The sequence below is a fragment of the Gavia stellata genome, chromosome 5, assembly GCF_030936135.1.
Source record: "Gavia stellata isolate bGavSte3 chromosome 5, bGavSte3.hap2, whole genome shotgun sequence".
NCBI classification, from domain to species: Eukaryota; Metazoa; Chordata; class Aves; order Gaviiformes; family Gaviidae; genus Gavia; species Gavia stellata.
Window position 1 is genome coordinate 42,922,852 of NC_082598.1, and position 24,389 is coordinate 42,947,240.

General features: G+C 36.8%; 1 protein-coding gene across 1 annotated transcript in view; it reads left to right on the plus strand.

Annotated features, from left to right (window-relative positions):
• The window catches only part of SH3RF1 (SH3 domain containing ring finger 1), an 83,491-nt gene extending 60,443 nt beyond the window's left edge, over positions 1-23,048 (plus strand). Inside the window, exons 6-11 of the mRNA XM_009809528.2 lie at positions 7,102-7,256; positions 9,657-9,827; positions 9,990-10,249; positions 13,727-14,085; positions 16,101-16,435; positions 22,828-23,048. Of these exons, the coding sequence (XP_009807830.2) occupies positions 7,102-7,256; positions 9,657-9,827; positions 9,990-10,249; positions 13,727-14,085; positions 16,101-16,435; positions 22,828-22,996 (1,449 nt within the window). The 3' untranslated portion in view covers positions 22,997-23,048. The remainder of the gene's footprint in view (positions 1-7,101; positions 7,257-9,656; positions 9,828-9,989; positions 10,250-13,726; positions 14,086-16,100; positions 16,436-22,827) is intronic.
• The last annotated feature ends 1,341 nt before the right edge of the window (positions 23,049-24,389 follow it).

Below are 24,389 nucleotides of genomic sequence, written 5' to 3' on the forward strand. Positions count from 1 at the left end.
TAAATGTGTCTGGTTTTGTTTTCAACTTTGGGCACTTGAATTATTTTACACATTTGTCTGCAAAATCAAAGGCAGAATTGTCTGTCTTCTATTATCAACTCTTTGTTGTTTAAGTAAATGCTTAGGCGTGGCTTGGTTGCAGCTGAGAGGTTGCATTTTGACAGCTTTCTTTGGGACTCTAAGTTGTGTTTTTCAGTCCTTAATATTATGATGCTGTTATTTTCTGAATTATCTCTAGAACTTCCTTCTGGCGTGGTAAGCACATGGTAAGTGCATTCCGGAACTGGATACAGTACTGCATGGTCTTTTTCAGTGATGGAAATATTGATAGTATGACCCTTTTACTTTTATTCTGTTAGTCTGATGTTTATATCTTGAGAATTTGCATATATATTCATTTGGCCTGAGTATAGCACAAAGTTCATGTTCAGCTAAATGTCCACCATGATCCCACAAATTTTCATTGTCATTAGTGATGTAGTAATTGCTCTCATACAAGTAAATGTATTTCACAGTCTTTGTTCCTCAGACAGATGACCTTATTATTGACAATTATACAGACAGTGTGCTTTTGCCCTGCCTTACTGAGTAATGCAGATTGTGCTGTAGCAATGCTGTGTCCTTTTATTGTTAACGACTCGGTCAATCTGTGGATCATCTGTGCAATCCTACCGTTAAATGTATGCTAATCTGGAACCAATTAATAATCTCCTTATATTTAGATTAATATTTTAATGTCACAGAGCAGTTAAGGTTGGAAGGGACCTCTGGAGGTCATCTAGTCTAACCTGTCTGTTCAAGCAGGGCCATGTAGAGCCAGTTGCCCAGGGTGATATCTAGATAGCTTTTGAATATGTCCAAGGATGGAGACTTCGCAACCTCTCTGGGCAACCTGTGCCAGTGTTCAGTCACCCTCACAGTGAAAAAATGTTTCCTGATATTCAGACTGAACTTCCTGTGTTTCAGTTTGTGTTTCACTGGGCACCACTGAAAAGGGCATGGCTCTGTCATCTTTGTACCTTCCCTTCAGGTACTTAGATACATTGATGAGATCCCCCTGAGCCTTCTCTAGGCTGAACAGTCCCAGCTCTCTCAGCCTTTCCCTGTTAGGAGAGATGCTCCAGTCTCTTAATTATCTTAGTGGCCCTTCACTGGACTCTCCAGGATGTCCATGTTTCTCTTGTACTGGGGAGCCCAGAATTGGACACAGTACTCCATGTTTGGCCTCATCAGTGCTGAGGAGAGAGGAAGGATTACCTCCCTTGACCTGCTGGCAAGACTCCTCCTAATGAAGCCCAGGACACCATTATCCTTCTTTGCCACAAGGGCACGTTGTTGGCTCTTCTTCACTTGGTGTCCACCAGGAAGGACCCCCAGGTCGTTTTTTTGTATATGAGTTGTACATCTTAATACTAGAAACAATTAGCTGCTTATATACCAATCCATGTTATCTTTTATACTACTTTCATCCTGTCCTTCAGAAAATACCTGTGAGAATTGAGCAAACAAAAACAGTTTTGGTATAATTTGTGCTGTTTGGCAGAATACAAGTCTAGCAAACATTGAGAAATTGCAGAAATGCTGCAAACATTGAGAAATTGATTTGATTTGTGGCTGAGATACATTTTGGAGAGGATGGGGTAGGCAGGATTCAAAGCATAATTTAAAAAGTCCTGTCAGAAGTTGCCTTTTTTTTTCCCCTCTCAGTAACTAACACTTTTGTTTGTTATTAAGAATCAGTAGTTCTTTCTTCAATGCCAACAAAGAAAAATACTTTATTTTGGTGCTGGTGCAAAGTCATTAAACCACCTTGGGTGCTTTAGTTTCTAGTTTGTTCAAAAGCGATCTCACCATTGGGTACCCACAGCAATTAAATTACAGTGCTAAATGCAGCATGGAGTGAAACTCTTGCCACATGATTGTCCTGTATCCTGGAGTGCTACTTTCTCTTTGTGATAACCATGTTCTTAGTTATGTTTCCAATTAGGCATGTAATTCCCATTGAGAATCTGAATTATTCTCTGCCACCCTCTTTAAAAGTCAATAACCTTCCGTACATAATGTTCTGTTTCTTCTTGACTTGTTTTCAGCATGACTAAAATACAAGTTGGTAGCTCAGGCTACAGTCAGGTTATTTCTGTGTTCTTTTACTATAGATGATATTAGATGATGATGTGGTTTGTAGTCACAGACTGTGAAGCGTGTCTTTTATGTCCCCTTTTCCTCTTGCTTCATAAACTCTTGTTTTAATTTTAGAAATGTGCAAAATGATTCTGACAGGTCAAGAGAGAAAGTGATGTTGTTTCTCTAGATGGTTCCCTTCTGGAAATACCCTCCCTGACATTCTGAGCATTAATTTTAAGCTATGGAACAATTGCCGTTGTATGTTCTAATACATCAGAAGTGGTTAGCTTGAGTCCTTTTGCTTTTGTATTTTTTGCTTTTGTAAGTATAAATTCCTGCATTTCTCTAAGCTTCTCCCTTTAGCTTTTTCTTCATTTCTTCATACTAAGCAAGTAACAAGGGAGTTGGATTGGAACAGGGAGAGTTTCTCTTTAGCATGAAGATGGTTTAATTGGATCTTCTTCTTGTCAATTGTTTTGGTGTTTATAATACTATTTAAAGTAATTGATTGTTCTTTCAGAGCAACCATTTATACAACTTCTTTTACTTCATGCCAAACTCAGATTAAGGGAGAAAGAAGAAATCAGAGAGGATGAGCATGATTCCCCATGAGTAAAGAAGAGAAGGTTATATTCCTTTACAGTAATCCTGAATTTATGCATCTTTGCTATGTTTATCTGTCCTGAATCTAGAAGCAGAGAAAAGCTAGTGTCTTCTCTTATCTTCTGTAAGAAAGGTGGCTTTTTTATTGTTAAGAGGAGGCATATTGAGCTGTCTTGTTGGGTAGCAAGTTTCTCTAAGATGGTTGAGATTAATTACTAGCCCAAAGGAGCCTGTGAGTCTTTTCTCTGTGTACATGTGTAGGATCACATCTTAGTTTGTTACGTTGTTATTTTGGGAGGTATTATGGTACTTCAAAAAATGCCAATTGTATTAATTTTACTTTGTCCATAATAATCTTTTGTAGATGCTATTTGGTACCAAACATTGTATGAAGTAATTAATTTACAAATTTGCAGCCAAAATTGACACAAATAAGACTGAGGAAGGAGAGTGCTTTTGTCAAGTGACCATATACACTATCTGCTGCTTGTATCACTTCAGCAAATTTTAATTTACATTCAGAAAACCTGTGATAATTTATTTAAAAGTTTTATTTTACAGCAGCAGTTCTTTAGCCTGGTTCTTTAGCCAGCAGCAATAATTCTTGTTTTGTGTTTTGAGGTTTGATTCTTTGAAATTGAAGAAGCTATGAACTGAGACAAACTTTCACAGCTGAGACTTTTGACTGTGATATTATCACTTACACTGTTCTCTGGGACTTCAAACCATGACTTTGCCCTTAATGGGGGCATTAATTGGTCTGCTTTTCTTGGCCACTGGCATTTTTGAACCTTGTAGGTGCTTAGTGTATTTGAAGTGCTTTATAAAATATAAATAGCAGATGTCAAGTTCAATAGTTGTTGGGTGAAAATATGCACGTACAATTATGTAAGGCTCATTTACTTGGGAGGAAATTCTTGGATGTGATTTATACGGTAGTTATCTAATGGAGGAGATCTAGTTGCCATAGATTTTGCTGAAAAAACTCTTAAAGGAAGTATGTGATTTGAACCATGATATGGGAAAAACAGAGACAAAATATACCACAGCAAAGTTAGAGTTACATTCAAAAGCAGCAGCAGAAAAACAGAACATAGCAACAACAGATAACTTACCTTCCTTTCATTCTGCCTTTACAGTCTCTTGAAAAGTTAAAGTATTTTGGACTGCAGTCGACCTAGATATCCATATTGCTGCTTCTGCAGATTGAATATGTTGTTTTTGAAATGGTGTCTTGGTATGTGCACTTAACTAGCAGAAATAGGCAGTCTATATTTCGATGGTTTACGTTCAGTTACATGCTGAAGATTTCAAAAGTTAAAAAATGCCTGTTTTTTCTGGTCCTGTTCTCTTGCCCACACATAAAAAAAAATTGCCCATCTATGTTAAAGTATATAAGGTAGTCTGAATTATTATTAATGAGGCATGATCTGTGAGGGTTATAGTCTACTGATGACATTTAGTTCTCTTTTATGTAGTTCCAGCTGATTCCATAGTGCAAGTAAGTCAGGAGGAGGTTTAAATAGGAACTGTCTGAGTTTTAACAAATAAAAATTCAAATCAACTTTTGTTGGGAAAAGGAACCAGCTGAAAGAAACGATGAGGTTTTGTATGAGAGGCATCTTCTTGATAACATATATTTATAGTTTAGGAATTTTGTTAAACATGAGCCTTAATTTGTTAGCCCTCAGGGGATTTTGCAAGTCTCATATTTTTTCCTAGACCTTGTGGGAGTGAAGACAGTTAATGGATGTTTTTTTCCACTGCTGTGCCTTTTGGTATTCTTTGGGTGAGCTGATTATGGATCTTCAGTTGACTGATATGGGAATGCAGCCTAATTATATTTAAACTTAGTAATATGTATGAGTTTCTAGAGCATGAGTATAGGTAGTATTTGAAGTTTTTACATAAAGTATCAAATTATGTAATGTTTCATCTTTGAATTAAAAAAAATAGTTTATCGCTTATTTGCTGGTTTATATGCTTTAAAGTACACTTGTTGTCTGAAAAGTAGTTGCAGAAACTTTAAATTCTTCCCCCTCAACTACCTAAAATAAAAATACTCTTAACTATTTTGATAAGCATATTTTATTAAATCGCCTGGGGTTTGCATATATTCTTTCACAGAATGTTGAATATGGGAACCATCAAAACTAGCTTGTGCTCTGGAGGTAGGTATGTTTCTCAATAGCTAGAAAAATGGTTACCTGCCAGAAAACTTCTTGAAAACTTGGCTAGAGCATTTGGATCTATTTTATCAAGCCGTAGCCGTGCAAGCTGAGGAGCTTTAGTCCTCTAAAGCCTATCAAGTAGTTTATTTAGATTTCTAAGTACTTGCCAAGTCTTTAGGAGTTTAATTGGGCTGTGGCTCACTGCAGGTTTTATTACCATAGTAATAGACACGAGGAGGGGAGCAGAACCTGAATAAAGCAGAATAAAATAGACCTGGGAAGGTGCCCTTATTGCAGCTAAAAATTCAATGTATATTGTGTGTTCAAATGAATAAAATACAGCACGCAGAATTTATATCTTCAGAGATGCAGGAAGTGTGACAACCTTGATATCGTGCATGAATAGGTTTAATTTTAAAGATTTCCAGCTAATCATCTCCTAATGTGGATTTACAGCTTCTACCATGTATAAAGGAATCTAGATGCCTAAAAGAAGATTTGAATTTACATTCTATAGACAGGTTGCCTAAAAGTTAGATGCTCACGTTCAGCTTGGATTCAGCTAAGACATTTGTTGAAGCTGACTGGGAGGGGAAATAACTTCTGCTGTAAAGCAACTGAAAGAGAAATGTTGGTATTCCAGTATGAATTATCAAGATATTTAAAAAATATTGTTGGATGGATGGGATTCTAGAAAGTGAAGCAAATGCAATTGCCGTTCTTGTCAATAACTCAACTATTAGTATCAAAGCTCACAATGATGTTTCTCCAGCAGGTCATGTTTGCTTTGTGTTGGGTACAGGAGGCCTATTTGGTCTTAAGAAATTATTAATATACAATCAGAAAAAAAGCTTTAAATAAAATAGGAATATTTCACAATATACCATGCAATTTCTATTGTAACTAAGCATAAGAATTTTGACTGAAAAACTGTAAGAGTTAATCAGTTTTCTCTAGATTTGAAAGCTTTTAATCATGCAGTTCTTTATTGTGTCTTGACAGCGTAAGACTAGTTCAGAGAGCTGTCTTTTTATGAACACTTTTACCAAATGCAGCAAGGTAATAATCACAGTGTAGAACTAAAACTTATTTTCCTTATAGGTTTTTGTTTAGAAAAACAAAAAAACGCCCTTTAGAAGTAGGTTGTTGGAGGGGAATTAAAATGACTTTCAATTATATTTTCCAAACTGATAATGTAATGCGGTGCATTTATATGCTGATGTACTGGAAGAGTCAGGCAGCACTTCAGGACATTTTGTTAATTTATATTTTTGTTATGTGGTTTTTAAACCTGAAGTGGCGTGGTAAGGATTGCGTTAAGTCAAAGATCATGTTTGAAATGAATTCAGTTTTACATTTTCAAATGTTGGAGGTTTTTTATTACTCTTTTGTGTGTGTTGTAACACAATTATTTTTGGAAGGGAGGAAGGAAAAGTTCTCCTTTTGTGAGAGACTTTTCCCAGGAGTGTCAGTACACAAGGTCCAAAAGAATTGTCTGAGGCTTTACAGAGCAGAAGGTAACAATTGCTCCATTGAGTCTCAAAAGGCATAGAAGCCTGTAGGCAGGACCCCCATTACAATCTGCCTGTAAAGGAACTGTGCCTTTTTACTGGGGTGCTTGTTAAAGATTACCAATCTTGATTAATACTGAGTTTCAAAAGCTAACTCTTTAAACTAGAAGAATAGGAGAAAGTGGTAACAATAGCTTAGTGACTATGGTCTCATGTTGTGCTCGCTTTTGTAACCCATACATCAAAAGAAAATTTCCCCCAGAAGGGGTGGGTTTGGATGCACTGCTGCTGAATTGTATATTATGTTTCAGCTTTAGGGTACAAAACAATCATGTTTTGAAGTACAGTCAGCAGTAGGATGCAAAATCTACCTCCTGGAAGGCTTCTGAATTTTTGTCGAGTCCTATCCTAAAGATGTTATAATTAGAAACAATGCTTTCTGTTTCTCCTGTGCTGAGAAATTGCTTGTCATTTGCTTAATTAGCTGCCAAGACGTCAAGATTTTAAACTGGAAAAAGAGAAATACAGACAAACCTAACTCTCCAGTTATATAGTACCAGTAGATAAAGGAATATTGAATTTTTTTTCCCCATTTCCTTAGAATGTCATACTTTTTTTTTTTTGCAGCCGATTCAACTCATCAAACAATATTGATCATCTGTTGCTTTTTTTTTTTGTTCTCATAAAATCAGAATATGAATCCCCCACTTCCGCCACCACCTCTCTTGTCTGCTGCAATCATTGCATCGGCCTCTTCTGGACCTCAGTCTACAGGTGTAATACAAAGGCCTACATCAGGATCAACTGACCAGTTAGCACATTTACGACCACAAACTCGTCCAAGTGTGTAAGTAAAACTGAAACTTCTTGCCAGTCAGAAACATGGAACAAGATCAGTAACTTCACATGCACTTATATCATGCCAGCTGGCTATGTTCTGCTAGAATTCCCAGAAAGCCAAGCATACAACTCAGAACAAAGGCAACAAAATGTACATAAAGGTGATATCCCCAAACAGCCTTCATATTGAGGGTTATTTATGTCTTAGGTAAATATAACCAGTTGTTGTGTATGGAAAGGACTCACTTCAAAAATACAAAGTATTTGTCATATGGAAGATGAATGAATCCTTGTGTAACTCGCAAGTGGCAAACTCTGGAGTGAATTTATTCAATGTTTTCTGTTATGTATGGAATGAAAAGGCTATTCTCATGTGGAATAACTTACGCTAAAACACAGAAAGTGCTGTATTGCATTTAGACTGTTATATTAGCATGTCATTGTCAGACTGCTTGTGTAAGTTGCGATTGAAATTTGACTAAAGATTCTACAGTTCAGTTAATTAGTGGGTGGCAATTTGGAATGAAGGCAGAAAGCTGCTAGTTAGGATTCTGTCTTCACGCTTGTAATACAAGCAAATGTGCGTCATCCTTCTGGGTGAAAATATTTTGTATATTAACATGTGTTGCTGACAACGTCTTTCTTCTTGGAAACTTCTTTGTGTGCAGCTTGAAGAATAAGAATGATAAAAGAAAAAATAAAATTCAGGAGTGGCTGAACTATTTCATAGGACATGTTTGAATAATGCACGGACTGCTTTTGTTCTGTGTCTTTATTTTTATCTTCCCACCAGGTTTCCTCCCTCTCCAAAAGAGCACCCTTCTTGTATAGCAGGTGCATCTGCATTTGGGCTGTTTCTTTGTTGTCAAGCATTTTAACACTGCTTCTTATAGATTATTGTGCTTAGCGTAGTTAATCAAGTTCCCATCTCATTTATTCCCATCTTCCATCTTCAAAGGGTTGCTCTACATGAGGATATTAATGAAATTTCGAATGATTTAACTAAAAGGGAAGTTAATGAACACCAATTAAAGCACATCAGTTGATTGCCCATGAGCTTCAGTATGTGGCTTTGTACATCACCCCTAAATAATGTACCAGTGAAGCCTTTTGTTGCCAGTGTGTTATATGTTGCCTTTAAAGCATGTTTTGGACTTCCTTTACCAGGTACCTATATTGCCTTTAAAGCATTTTTGCAGATAACGCAAAGTTTCCTGCGTGGACAACAAGGAACAAAAATATAATGCGAAAAGGAGAAGCACACAGTTAATGCTATCATTACTGTGTACAAGTGACAATTTTGATGAGAGAATGTTTTGTAAAGCTGCTTTTTTACCCTTGGGGTAGCAAGGGGAGTGGGAGAGACTAGCATTGCAAGTAATTGTGTATCCTTTTTCAAAAAAGGGGATATTCTACCCGTCTACCCTAATTGGCTACTTCTTGTGAAATGTATATTCTTTTTGAGAAAATGTGATTTATTAGAATGCTATTTCCCATAGGTCTGCATCCATAATTATATAAACATTTTTATATAAACAGTTTAAACAGTTTTCTTATGTTCAAACTATGGCAGAAAATAGAACACTGTGGTGGTTAAACCAGTATTGCTTTTTAATGTGATAATAGGAAATTGTACAACCTTATTTGAAGACTTCCCTAGGAATATTCCAGCATGCAACTGCAGAAGCTTCAGTTTTATTTTTACTTTTTTTTTTTTCCACTAAGACTGTCTTTTTAAAAAGAATAAATGCAAAATGTTTCTGAACTCTCACTATGATTTCAGATGCACTGTATTATGCGTTAATGTTGCTTAGGAGGAAAAAAAAAAGGAAATAACATTTACAAGTGAATAACTGCTAGCTACCTTACCCCTAGACTTCAAGTTCTAGTAATGTATCTTTTTTTTTTTGGCACGGCAGTTGTACAGGGAAATTCCAATTTTGCAATTGGAAAAGTAGTTCTGATACTGATCTTTCACTCCCAACTAACAGAACTTCTCCATGCTCCCCACCCCTCTGAAAAAAAAAAAAGAAGTTGGCATGTCACAAAGTGTAAGAGATACTAGAAGCAGGTGTAGGGGGAGAGAAGTGGGATATGCTGGGGCCTGTAGCTGATAAACACCTATTTAATTAAGTTCACTAACTTAATTAAGAAAATGGACAATCTTGTTAGCCGTATTGTACGTTACATTAAAGTGCAGTTAAGAGGATATTCTTAATGGTCATTGTTTCCCTTAATGTTGCCGTAACTTCTGCTTTAATATTGTGACAGTATGATGGATTGACTTAACACATAACCCTTTCTGCTATGCCTTCTCATCTCTGACTGAACTCTCTCTGCCAGAAAACACATGTGATGTTTTCAGTTGTTTTAGGTTTATCAATTGCATATACTTCCTGTCTTTTAGGTATATTGCTATATACCCTTACACTCCTAGAAAAGAAGATGAACTGGAACTGCGGAAAGGAGAAACGTTCTTAGTGTTTGAACGCTGTCAAGACGGCTGGTTCAAGGGAACTTCCATGCATACAAGCAAGATTGGTGTTTTTCCTGGAAATTATGTGGCTCCAGTTACAAGGTATATTTTTATACAAGTGTCTAAATAGTTTATCTAGTTTCAAGTCCAAAATGATTCTGTTCTTGTATTTAATGCTAAAATTGGATAATAGAAGAGCTGTGGGTTTTAGTAACTAGCTCATTTTTCAGTTGTATTTTAGTGTTTTGCTTTTAATTTTGGCAGGACAGTGACAAGCGCATCACAAACAAAAGTTCCCATGTCTACCGCTGGCCAAACGGGACGAGTGGTAACAATGGTCAGCCCGTCCACTGCTAGTGGAACATCTCAGAAGCTCCAGGGGAATGGTGTGGCAGTGAACTCCAGCACAGTACCCACAGCTGTGGTTTCTGCAGCACATATCCAAACTAGTCCACAAACCAAGGTTCTTATGCATGTGACAGGACAAATGACAGTCAACCAGGCTCGCAATGCAGTTAGAACAGGTAAAAAAAAATAAATGAAATAAAGCTTTTTATGTGTGGTAGACAAACTGTAGGGTCTGTCTGGGCAAGTGGCTGGAGTCAGGGTATGTGTAAGTATGTGTTGGGCTTTTTTTAAGGCATTTTTAGTGTTGTTTTTTAGAGTTGAATGCTTTCTGAAATTGCAATATATCTCTCTGAATTGCTGAATCTTCTATTATTCTCCTCTAAGCAACTGTGCGTATGTACATACTCCTACTGTTGGGAATTTATATGCGAGTACTTTAGGTGGAATTTTTTTTATTCCAGCAGTACCTGGGATGGGGGCATTCTTTGAGCTTCCCCACTGATATGCAATTCATATAGTAAAAAAAAGTGATAAGAACATCTGAGTCATAGCTTACTTTTTTGTGTTCACTGCATAACAGCTACAGATCGCTCTACTTTGGCATTCACTTTTAAATTCTGTCCTGACATCTTTGAAGACCTTTAGCACTCATTTCTTCGTTTTCAGGGATCTGGTTCAGGGGTGGTCCTTAGGCATTCCAGTTTGTTCTCTAAACTTGACTGCAACTTCTTTCAGCTTTGACTCTGAAACACTAAGGCTATACTGGCTTCAAGATCCATACCCTCTATGTCATAAAATTCTGTATTTCTGACACGTATAACTCTGCCTTTACTGTCTGGGGCAGGCCACATCATAGTGAAACATGCCTTCTTGTTATTTAAACCCAGATCCAAAAACATCGATAGTGGTGTTTTCAAGATTTTTTGTTTACCAAATCCATGCACTCCTCTGTGGATTTGCCAGGCTAGGAAAATACCACACAACTGGAGCCTAATCTGTTCCAGTTGCTCCTAGGGCCTCAAAAGAAAAGCAAAAAAAAAGAAACCTCAATTTCAAACTGTCCCAGTGTTCCCTCTTTCAGCCTTGAATTTGGGGCCTAAGATCTCTTGGCTGAGAGAATCATGATCAAAAGTGTTTTAATCACAAGATTCTTATTGGCAGAGCAAAAGAGAAAGCAAAAGATGCAAATGGTGTTATCTGTTATCCCCTAAAGGATGATTGTTTCTTAAGGTCTAAAGATCCATGAATTGGCCCACCCCCTCTTCAGAGTCGTGCATCTCCTAAAACACCTTATGCATGTTCAGATGTCAGCACCAGGTTTGCTTCTGGAGGTAGGATATGTACATATGTCTTTAGATATTTTATTTCCTTAATTGGCTGCATCTTCTTCCAGTCTGATCTTAGGCTGGAACAGATGTGATAGTCCTCTGTAACAACTTTATTCTTTACCTTTAAATAAAAATAACCAGGTGCTATTGGCAGCTGGGAAGAGAAACTAAGCAAAGCATCTGTACTTTCCTGCCTCTCAGGCATAAGAGGTTTCTACTCTAAATCCTTCTTTTGAGTTGCCTAGAAGCTTGCAAGTGACAACACAAAGGAGAAAGCTCCTGTGGGCTCCAGAGGCCTTTCTGTCCCTGCATCTCTGCACCACTGTCAAGATGAATAAGGTCTTACAGTTCCATTCAGCTGGAAAACATGACAACATACTTCCCACCAACTTTTCAGGTCCAAAATGGAAAAATCAAAGGGGCTGCACTCTCTTCACAGAGAACTTAACATTGGATTGTGGTGTAACGGTGTACTGTTCAGTCACAAATACAGATCTATCCCTTATAAGGGCCTGTGAACTGAAACAATAATGGCTGCTTTATGTTCAAATGTTACAGAGAACTTTGTAGTCAGCATCTGAAATGCGACCATCTTGAGCTTTCCCTAGCATCTTTGATGAGTATTACCCTCTTGCTGAGGCTTCACAGATCAGTGCTGCATTTTGCAGGGCTGTTCTTCAGTTTCAGTTTAGCTCAGGACCTCGAGGACACTTCTTCAAATGATCTTAGCAAGACATTGCTTGACATCACCCTCGCTGAGGGGGTATGCATTCTTTGATTGAAAGGAACTGGGAAGAAAATATATATATTTCTGCCTATTTCTTTAAAGGATGAACTGTATGAAAATAGGGTGACTTGAAGCATTTTTCCTGTGGATTCCATCAGGGATAAGAAAACAAAACCAGAAAGCTATTCCATGCTTGTACTCCATTGGTTGCGTGTACGTATAGACATATCTTGAAGAATAGCAGCTGCTTGTAAGAAAACTGTCTCATGAACAAAAGGCAGCATTAATAATTGTTTTTTAGAAAAAATCTTGCTGCACTCTCCTTATCTTCCTTTTTGAAATGTTTATGGTACTCAGGAAGGGTCTGCTACAGGAGAAGAGGTTACATATCAAAAAATAGACATGGCATTTAATGGTGCTTTCTGTTTAAGAAAGAATTTGTGTTTCTTATCTTAGAGATTGTAGTTGGGTATAATACTGTAGGATTGTTATATGAAAATGTGAACTTTGTCAGTCTTCTCCAATATACTGTTGATACAATCTAACCAAATTACCAGGGGAATTTGTAGAGAGCAGAATAAAGAGAGCAAGTGCTGGAGGCTTGATTCTACATCACTTATAACAAGCCCAAAACTCTAATTAGTATCTGAAAAATCAGAGTTAATTGATACATTTGAGATGTACATGCACCAAGCTAGAGGGATGACCCCTCCTTAGATACTAAGTTTCTGAGTATTTGAAGGAAAGAGGGTGTGCAGCACTGGGATGCTGCATTTTGTCTCATATTATTTGGGTAAGATGTCTGCACTTCATACCACCCAGTGATGCAGCAATACCCAAGCTGTTGAAATGACCTGAAAGCATGTATGGTTGACCATATAATTATAATAGCAATGTTGCTTCTTGGAAAGGATAAGTTAGTTTGTGCGGAGCTCTGTGCTTTGCAGCTAGGCTGCAGCCCAGGTTAGTATATCCATCTCTGTGCTATTCTCCAACTTCCAGTGTAGATGTTCCTTTTATTTCACAGGGGTATGAATAAATCCACTTCTATATTTAAACATCCCAAGAGACAATAGCTTACATTTTCAGAGAAACCACTCATAGCAGTAATTGCCACTGTACTTATTGTTTGAAAGACCCACTAAATCTGTTGTGGATTTTGTGAATAGTTTAGGGAAAACAATCCAATTATATTTTTAGCAGCTTCTATAAGGAGTGTTTCTTCCTACTTTGTTTTATGTGCCCTGACGACTACACAGCATATTAAAAGGAACAAACAAGTTACAGGCAGGATTTAGCTACCTCTTATGAACTAAAATGTAATCTTCACTTTGCCATCTCTGTCTGTATGTGCAGCATTTTACTTAGCAGCTTGGATTTCTCCACAGTAGTTGCAGTGCTGTTGTTCTTCTGTTGCATACTGGTGCATATGCTACTTCTTTATTCTGGTGAGATAAATTTGATGCTCTGTAAAATGGAAGTTACGAAGGTAGGAAGGAAGCTTCTTATGACTGATTAGCTATAATACAATGACTGTACCTCACTTTGTGTGTCTTGTGTAAAGGTGAACTCTCTCACATTTTATTCTTTTGTTCTAGTTGCCGCACACAGTCAAGAAAGACCTACAGCAGCAGTCACACCCATACAAGCACAGAGTCCAACATGCCTTATTCCTGCAGCTGTGATCATTCCCCACCAGTCTGTTGCCTCTCAGCAGCTCCAGCCCCAGCTTCCAAATACTGCTGCTTACGTCACAGCTGTGAATGTGAACCGCTCAACCATCCCACTGGCATGTGCAGCAGCTTCTTTGAATTCTCCCAACGTTGCCGCTTCATCTTTGGAGGGAGATATTAGTGGGAGAACTGTAAACACTCACCCTGGAGCTCCTGCATCTCCAGAGAGTGTTTTAGCAGGTGGTGGAAGTACTGCTGTCAGTAAAGTAGACAAGGATGGCAAGGTGGGTAAAGAATAAAATCACTCCCTTGAATTCTCCCATTTTCATCATCCAAACTATTGAGAGATGTATTTTTTTTCCTTACATTTGCTGAATGGCGGCATTGTAAGGTTTTTAAGACTGAGCCTGAAACTCAGGCAGCCATTTTGTGACTACAGCTATGGGAAAATTTATTCTTGGCCATACAAGAATAATTTAGGATGGATAAAATTCAGAGCAGACCTTGGAGAAGGCTTAAAATAGGGTAGCAGATTCATGCCTTAAGCAGGAAGAACAAAAGGTGAAAGGATAAAGTTCGGAAGAACTATTAGACTGACTGTTAGAAATTTAAGTATTTTGTTTTCCTTTACCTGCAGTCAGTTTTCTGAATACTTTAGAAAGTTGTATGGTTAGCAAATGTTACCAGTAAGTATCTGTAAACTAATAAGCCTGTAATGCAAAAAACCACAAACCCCATGAACTTGCGGGAACATAAGTTCAGTCTAATGAAGTAAACCTAATATTTAGTGAAAATCAGTATTTGTTTAGGTTGCCTTCCTTATTAAGCAGACACACTGAGAGATTATGAAAAACATGTTACCAGCAATATTTATTGGCCAAAGAAAAAAAGCACGTAACTGTCTTTTCTAAATGTAGCTCAGTAGAGTCTGTAGTGATTCTGTTTTCCTTCCTTCTATTTGAAGTATTTTCCTCAGTGTCTAAACTCATTCTCACTGTCCAACAAGCCATATGATTATATTATATTGTACGCAGAAACATTCCTCCAACTTTCTAACTGGTTTTGTTTTACAGTTGTGGTGTAGTTAGAATTTTTTTTCTCCTTTTGACAACTTTCTTTACATACCAAATGTTTTAGACTTTACCTTACTGCTTTTCACTCACATGCAGTTTATGAAAGTTTTAATCATAGGCTGTACACTAATCTCACCCACTTTTTAATTATTTTTGTTGATTATTGTTGAATGGAGGTACCTAGAACTTGGTTTTAAAAGTATTTTAGCCCTAGCCACTGAAATCAGACTGAAGTGGCCTTAGGCAGGGCTTTTAGAAAACTTATTTATAGTTTAAGGTTAAAGATGCTAACATATTTGGACTATGTTAATTTCTTTGAGTTTTTCTTTTTCTTTCCCATTTGCTAGACAGCAGTTCTCTGCTGAAATAGCTTTAAGTTATTGGAGACTTGGAAGAAGGACAGAGGATTTTTCATTCATAGATCACCAACTCCACTGCATCCCAAGCTATAATAAAAATCTCATATTGCTCATGCTTTTCTCTTTCTGTGGTTAAATAGATTACTTTTGTCTCCAGGGGCTTACAATCTGGCACCTCTCATAAGCACTAAATTCACTCAGGCAAAGGGTTGGTAAGAAGATCCCTGCCACACCCCTTAAAAAAAAAGACAAGAAACACAAAAGCTACTTAAATAATTCTCTTCAGGGTAAGTAATAGTGTTCAGGGATTCCTGTCTGGACAAGCAAAAAGAATGTTTACAATTCTCCCCTCTAGCAGAGCAGCAAAACACAATACATTCCCCTTGTGGCAAATTTCTGTTAAATCATGAAGGTCTTCCCTTACTGAGGGAGGATAAATAAAAGACACTTATCTAAACAGCAGCCTCCAGGGCAGACTTTTCTCCCTGCTTGGTTTGAAATGACTCTTTATGCCTTCCTAGAAACTTCCATGTTAATGAAATGTTCTACTACTTAGATTCCCATTGTGGGAATCTAACTCCTCACTCCTTTTTCTAGACAACCTTTTGGGCCAGTGCCATTGGTTTTTAAGGTAAGCCTTAACTAACTAAGCAAAAGGACTTAGCTGGTTTATTCTCTTTAGAATTTTAATAATTATCTTTCTATTTTATAATTTTCATAATTATCTTTTGTAATTTGTACCATCTCAAATATCTCCTCATAATTTACCGAGTCCTCTCTGATCACAATGGCATCTATCAGAAAGAAGTGTTCAACTCTTCATGGGAGACTTTTGTTCTAAAATGAGGCACCGCTTTTGGTTTACAGAAAGAAAAAAAAAGTTTGCTGAAACTGCTTTCTGGAGCATCCACGAAACGCAAGCCCCGATTGTCACCTCCAGCATCACCAACACTGGAGGCTGAGCAAGCAGCCGCTGAATTACCCCTGCAAGGTGCAGTCGGGCCAGAGCTTCCGTTAGCAGGCAGTCACAGCAAAGCTGGATCCTGTCCCACTGACAGCGAGGTCTCTGGGCTGGCACAGGAGACACTGCATCGGAAAACAAGTTCCCTGGATTCCTCTATTCCAGTAGCACCACCGCCTCGGCAGCCTTGCTCATCCCTGGGTCCAGTCCTGAATGAATCCAGGCCTCTTGTCTGTGAAAGGTAAATTATCCTACACAGCTAGACTCAGACAAACCAAGAAAAAAATCCACTCTTTGACACTTGCAGTGTATATTAGAACTGCTTCAAAATGCTGAGTTTTTATAGCAAAAAGAAACTTACTTTTTTAACAATGCTTTATATGCTTATCAACCAATACTCATGTTTATGTTTGTTTACTTTTTTGTGTTACTTTGAGGTTTTGGAATGAATAGACACTCAAATACGGTGATCACAGGTTTGGTATGAGAACTGAGGTAGATAAAATAGGCCTCCTATTTTGCAAAACATGAACACATTATAATACTGCTTTTATGAATATCAGGTGAGTCCTTTAAGACTATTAGCAGTGCATAACTGCCAGCCTAAATATATGGTGAATGAGATCCTTGTCTATGAGTAGAATTAATATGTGATTTCCTGAGCTGTTGCAAAGATGTTTTTATTACCTGAATGCCCCATTACTGTGCACTCCACATAGCAAGCTCTAGGGCAGCCTCTGTGTCCTGGCAAGTGAGCCTGAAAAACACATAGTTATCTGGACTCTGAAACTGCCAGGCAGTTGCTTTAAAGTCCTGTCACTTTTCTTTTGTGTCCGCCTATTATTTTCAAATTTCCAAGTCCTCAGTAGATTGCACAGACTGTGAAGGAAGTGGCAGTTTTCTAACTACTGTCTCTTCTTATTATTCCTGGTAGTAGATAAGCAATATGGAGAGTGTCATAGGATTTCTTTTGCAGTAGCTACAGGATTGTGTGGCATACAGAAAAAAAATAGTGGAGTTGCAATGTTAACAGCTCTAGGACTGAACTGATTCATGCTGACTGTTGTAGACTTTGTTCTGATACTATTAAGTCATGGTGTGTGGGCATACTGTTGTATTTCCAGAGGCCCATTGATCTTAAGCTACATATATGTATAAGAGCCAGACAGCCTATAAGTTTCTACTTCGTCTTTTATTTGACTTCTGTCATACCTTTAATATTTTTTAAAAGGTTATTACTGTTTCTATGCAATTTCCTTACAGGAAATTTCTATTTCATACTGAATTTCTGAAGTAGATTTATACTTACAGATGAAAAATAAAAACTGAAATACTTTAAGAATAACATAATTTATTTTCACATTATCATAAGTCTGTTTGGCACAGTAATATGTTTTCATGCTTTGAATGTGAAAATAATATCAAATTCATTCATTCATGACCAGTGGATATTTGTGTAAAGCTATTTGCATCTTCACAACAAGTAATTTTTTCATTTCTGTGATGGAGACTTTTTTCTCGGAACAACTTACTGAAAATTATGCTGTATATTTTTATTGAAGTGGTAATAACACACACTCAAACATTCTTTTTAATATATCTCTGTATCCTTACTGTTATTTAAGTAATTGCTACCAGAGAAGTGCTACCACAAGATCATTCTCTGTGCTATTCATGCAGAATTGTTATATTTTCATCAGTGTATTTAAATAGAATTTAATCTGGGTTCTCTTTGTCCTTTTCAGGGCAGGGTTAATGCTTTTCATGCTGATGTGCTCTTGTCGTGTCTCCATTTCTTTAGGCTGAATTGCTTAATAATGCTTACTACTTACATTGTACTCATTATCTTCAAAGTAATTTGTAAGCATCAATTAATCTTCATTAGTCTATAAGAAGGGGTGGGTAAGAAACATACTGATGGTGTAATAGTTTCTTCAGTGAACATTTGGGGGTTGAGGAGGAAAATATTCCTGAGGATAAGCTCAACAAAAAGCTGAAGAACACAGAAACCTCCTGCTAAGATTGTTCTGCTCTTAGGTATCACATTTCCAATCACAGGCTATGATCTGTCTGGAAAGAGAAACAGTACTCTTGCTGTTCTGACTCTGGCTTTGCAGTATAATTATTAGTGTTCAAGTTTTGTTTTCAAAGGTGACTAGAGGATTCAGCAGTCAGATTCTGCTGATTATTCTGCGTGAATTAGGAGCAAAAGTAGCTGGCTCAACTCTGAAAAGCACTTGAAAATGTTCCTGGTTTGGGTACAGAGTTTTCCCTGAAGTCCTTGCTTCCTTTAAGACACAATAGCAAATTCTTATTCTAATCCCACTGTTTCTCCATTCACTACAATTGCAAGTTGTCTTAGAGTACCTCTTTCCTGTATGTTCTACAGAAAATTGGAAGTAAAAATTATGAACTTATTTCGAATTATACAGAATAAATGGATGGGCATTTGATTTGTTTGACAGCAAACAAGCTCTTTGTGGCACGGATCTGCAGATGTATACTTAATACCAGTGGCCATTTCTCTAAAGGAAGGGAAGATGATGACATTCCCTTCCATCTTACTATTGCAGGTCTTCTCTGTAGCAAACCAGTAATTTAGTTCCATTCCTATATTCACTCTTCTTCTGTGAACTAGGCTGGTTGCTCACTGTGGTCCATGGTTCTTCATATGTTCCTTGTACAGAAGGAACAGAGAAGTTAAAAAGAAATTTCAGCCAAGCCTTGCTTCCAGTTTGGAGCAGTTTGGAGAATTCCTGTCACCTGAGATTTTGCAATGGTGTTCAGTCATTTCTTCTGATTCTCCAGCCAAGGCACAAGTTGTCTCGGGGTGTTGTGATTTCTTGTATTGATGCAGCACTGACAGGGCCAAGGATCACTGTCTTCTCATTAAAAAGGTAGACCCAACTCCCTACAATTCCTAAAGGGAGACATGTTATGCTATGAAAACAGAGTAATTTGGTTATCTGAGGGGTTTAGTTTTTTCCATGTCAAGAGGTAAAAGAATATTTCAAGCTTTTTCCGTGAGCTTTCTCTTTTAGAGGGAAACATTGATTAAATAGCCTTAAGTTTTACCGTATATATACAGCACTGTAATAATAAACTTCCCAGCACCCCACAGTGGTATTAAAGACCTGAAGTTGAACCTAAATATACATCACTGCATATCCTAAACTAGAGTATGAATCCTTCATCCAGTTACAGTAGCTTTGTTCTGTGATTAAAGTGACCCTAAGTCATTTTATCCACCACAAAATTACTGGTGTAACATCTGCTTCCAGTGAGTAGGCCAGTGGCTTTAGAGGGCAGCAGGTTTTATCGCATTGGTCAGCATTTAATACTATTAATTAAATGCTGAGACTCAATCTGCCCTAGATGGGCATTGATTATCTGTAGGATTCAAGGTGCCTACTCAGCAGACGGGAGAGCTGCCCAGCAGCAGGTGAGCTGAAAAGTAAAAGTTGAAAACGTTAGAAAAAGAAACTAAAGCAAGAAGTTGAATAATAAGTATGAATTTAACTTGTGTAATAATAGTAATTCCAACTTTCTGTGTTTTCCTCAGCTAAAATTTTCTGCAGATGAGAAAATATTGTGATCAGGAAAACTACAGATAATTGTCCAAAAATCAACCACAAATAGCTAGGAAGTATTTTGTATCTAGTGAAACAGAATGAATGAAGAAAGGGAGAAACATAGGAAAGATAAAATTTTTTTCATGTTACTGAAAAGTGTGAGAAAGGCCAATATTAAAAATGAGAAGTAGCATGGAGAAATGTGAAGACAGACCACCACCACCACCACCCCCACCACCACCCCCCAAAAAAAAATAATTCACAACTACAAAGTGCAAGAGCACTGTGGGATACAGCCAGACACATTAGGAATATCAGGAAAGAACTGATGGCAAGTACAGTGGCTGCTTCTGGGAAGCTAAAGTTCTTTTATTTTTATAATGCTAATATTTTATCACTAGCTGATTAAAAAGAATTAGGATAATATTTTGAAAATTAACAAAAAATACCGTAAGACAGTCAAAGAAAGTAGAAAGAAGAAAATGCATACTGTGCATCTTAGGTGCATGTAAAATATTATAGATTAGGTGACCACAAAAGATCCACAAATTTGACCTTCAGACATTGAAAACACTTGCAAATACTGAATAGGGAGATAAACAAGGAAGTGTTTTGGCAGATTCAAACATGTGGGAGTGAACATGTTTTTCCAAAACATAGGTCACAGTTAGTAAATGTGATTATTTCTCTCCAGGGACCTGGCAACGAACTTATGAGCTGAAGCATAAGCTTTTTACTCTGCATGAAATTGGTAGTTTTGGCAGTATGTTGTAGATGATGAAATAGGTAATGGAAGAATAGTTTTTGTTCCATAGCTGATCGAAGGTGATCTGAACAGACAGCTCTGTGAATATGTGATGAGTCTGGATCTGATCACCACTGTTTGGGCAAATACAGTTTGTAAAATGTGGCATAAAATTTGATGGCTTGTTGTAACAAAAGAAGAAGGAGATGTGATTTAAAGGTACAAAGCCTGATGGGTTTCTTCTCATTAAACATTGAAAAATATAGTAAAATAGCTTTTTAACACCAGGAGTGTTGTGCAAGATGGGTATCAAAGTAGTCAGGCAGCTAAAAGTTAACGAGAAGTACTAAATTACTGCAGGGTTGAGGAAGTTCAAAACTGTATGGAAAGCTCAGGAGAACAGTATTTCTGTGCAAGTTGGTGATCCTCTAGAGAGGGCAAAGAGAAGATGGGTTTTGGCAAAGCTGTTGGTTTTAACACTCAGGAGGCAGCAGCAGAAGCTAGGGAAAGAACAGACTATCGATTCTGGAGAGCGCAGAGTTTACTGACGGACAGCATTAGAAACTGAAACCAAGTGTATTTAAAGTCAAGTGTTTACAGGGCAGCATTTGACAGAATGCAAGGTAAGTAAGGCAGGTATTCTTTCCTGAAACCCATTTTTTAATGGGCTTTCTTTTGGATAAAACTAGTGCTATGTGTGTGTTATGTAGCATGCTGGTTAATTTTCAGCCTGAAAGTAACCTGTTTATTACAATAGAAGTTCTTCACAGCTTTATTGCAGTTCTTGCTTCTTCATTCTGAAGCTGATGAATCTTGTAATTGGCTTGGTAACTTCTATGAAGCATTAATCTAATAATTCCTGTGCTCTGAAGTCTGGGGATGGTCATAACTGAAACAAAGTCATAGTTTATAAGTCACTAATAAATAACATTTGACAATGGATTAAGTCCTAATATGATTTGTTATACATAGATTTCCCAAGAGACTTGAATTATTTACACAGTGCTGCTACTCTTTTCTGAATACTTTTAACTATATGGACAGACTTCATTTTTGGTTTATATGTTCTTAAGCAAAATGTACTACTATAATACAGTATCTTTCTCCGATTCAGTATTACAGAATTAACTTATATTATTATTATGTGTGTATTGAGCTATAGTTGGTATTCCATCCTTTACTAGAAGCATCCTGTTACTTTGTGTTTTCATCAGATTGTTAATATATTATCTTAATCTAGTAAATTAATAAATTAACTTAAGATTATTAAGTTAATAATTTTCTTAATCTATTAAGTAATATGCAATCTTCATGAGTGCAAAGTGTTCTGATTAACTGGAAATTAGATTTTGTCCAACAGATCTCCTAGCACTATATTTAAGGCTCTTAAGCTTCGAAGCTTTTGAATTCTACAGTCAGCCATGGATTCTATTTGATTTTAACATGCAGACGTTATCGGTTGTGTTACAATATCTGAGTTACATTATCTATCAGAAAACTTGATCAAGAAGTTGGCACAATTGTCTACAGAGCTGTTAACACTTAAATTTTAGGTTGATGTGAACTTAAACTGTAGTAAAAGAGATTGAGTGGTGTTATACATGTTTAAAAACAGAGATAGAAGATTGTAGCCTCTTTTTAACGTGCTGATATTTGAAAAGTGATTTTACTGTGAAAAACTGAAAAAATATACTTTTTTTTTGTATCAGGTACTTAAGAAAATTGTTGAACACTTTTCAAAATGTTTATTTTTAATACAGTAGTACACAAATTGTGCAACTGTGTCCAAATAAGATGTCATGCATTCTATCCTGAAAAGCTTCTAAGAGAAACAAAAATAATTTAAAACAACAACACAAATTAATAGGTTTTGTTGAGCTCTTTTTGTTCTGTGCCTTTTCTTAAGAGACTTCCCTGGGATAACATCATATTAAAACATACAGTCGTAAAATCATGCCCAGTTACTGGTGTGAATGCTTTGATTATTTTTGAGTCACACTGTCTGGAAGAGTCTGCAAATTTATATCCAAAAATATGTTTACAATTTTCTCCTGTTATTTAACCATTTTATGTATTTTTATTGGCATCTTGGTGAAAAAAACTTGATAACAGATGCGTACATTTGACTTAAATTCATTATGTTGCTATTGTCATTTTCTGTTCAAGATGTACATAACTTTTGTTATGTAGTCAGCAAACAGTTCTAGGCAGTTTCCTGTTTTGATAAGTTTTAACATGCACAGGAATATTTTTGAAAGCATTGGTTTAAATAAAAAAAAAGAACCTAAACTAAGGTGTGTTTTTCTAATTACACAGGTACAGGGTTGTGGTATCCTACCCTCCTCAGAGTGAAGCAGAACTTGAACTTAAGGAAGGTGACATTGTTTTTGTACACAAAAAACGTGAGGATGGCTGGTTCAAAGGCACTCTGCAACGAAATGGAAAAACTGGCCTTTTCCCCGGCAGCTTTGTAGAGAACATTTGAGAAGATTTATTCCAAGAGCCTCAAATCATACTGTACTGTAAAATAGCACAAATAATTTACCATAAAAAGCACAGTCATGAAATATTTTCAAATGACTGTAATGTCAACAAAAATCTACATATTTTTACAGTGTCTATAGCACAATTATACCAGCGAACAAAGATGATGAAGGCATCTGCTGGTTTTATCACTTTGGATTCTTAAGTGTGATGTGTGCCTTGTACTGTCTGATTTATTATATAGAGGAACTTTTTTTCCCGAAGTACGTTACATAAATGAACAATTGTTTACAAGGCTGTAACTAATTTATTCTTGTTTTTTTAAACTTGAATTTTGTGTAATAGCTAAAATTCTTGTGACTATGATTTTAACAAATTATTAATTTATGAAAGAATAACTAAGGGGAAGCTGGATTCTCTCCTTATGAGCAAGCAATTATATCTGATAAAGAGCCTCCCATTTATCCTCTGGACATTTTTCCCCTGCTGTGTCTGACAGTGGAGTAAGTCTCTGTTTTATGAGTTAATGTTGAGTGGTGGTGATGTGGCGTCAAATAGAATTTGCCAAGTGGGGAAAAAAATGTATATTTCGTTCTTTGAACAGAGAAAAAAAAATGTCAGTGGTGTTCTTGAGTCTAGTTCTAATTCTTCATAAATCACCCAAGTAGAGTAATGTTTCCAGGAGGCAAAGATGTATGTGAACAACTGAATAAAATTCAACCATCTCAAGGTTAGGATCATCTCAAGGTTAGGAAGGAAGAAATTTAGGAGTGCCAATAAAAAATTCCTTATACCTTCTGTTTATGTAATAACTTGGCTATTTGAACAAAGCTTAGCTTTGGATACTTGGCCAGTTCTTTGGGCATTTAGCGCTTGGGATCCAACAAAATTGGAAGGAATGTTAAAGCCCAACACTTAGAATGATTATATCTTGAAAACATCTGTTTGATAAGACTAAATATAAAAATAAAATTATAAGTTGTACTTAATGTCTAAAAATGCCTAAGAAGTGTAATTTGCTGTTTTCTTCTCAAACTGATCTGCATGGCCAAGAGATGTTTTAAAATGTCTGAGCAATAGTGGTGGTAAGTGATGCACTTGTGTTAAAGTAAAAGGCTGTATGAAACACTGTGAAAACTTTACTAATTTCTTAACCATTGCTACTTTGGTATGTTCTGACCTTTTCTTTGTCTTGCATGTGGTACTCAAATCTTGCAGTAATATAACTGTGCATGGTTGGCATTTTCTATTCCAATTTCCTATTGCTGGGTTATTTTGCTCTGAAAGTTTCCCAAAAGCCACTTGACCAAAACTAGTGAGCAACTCACCTTCAACCAGAGAAGGTGTCCAGTGTTTGAATAATTAATAAAATATTTCAATGTCCTTGCAGCTGA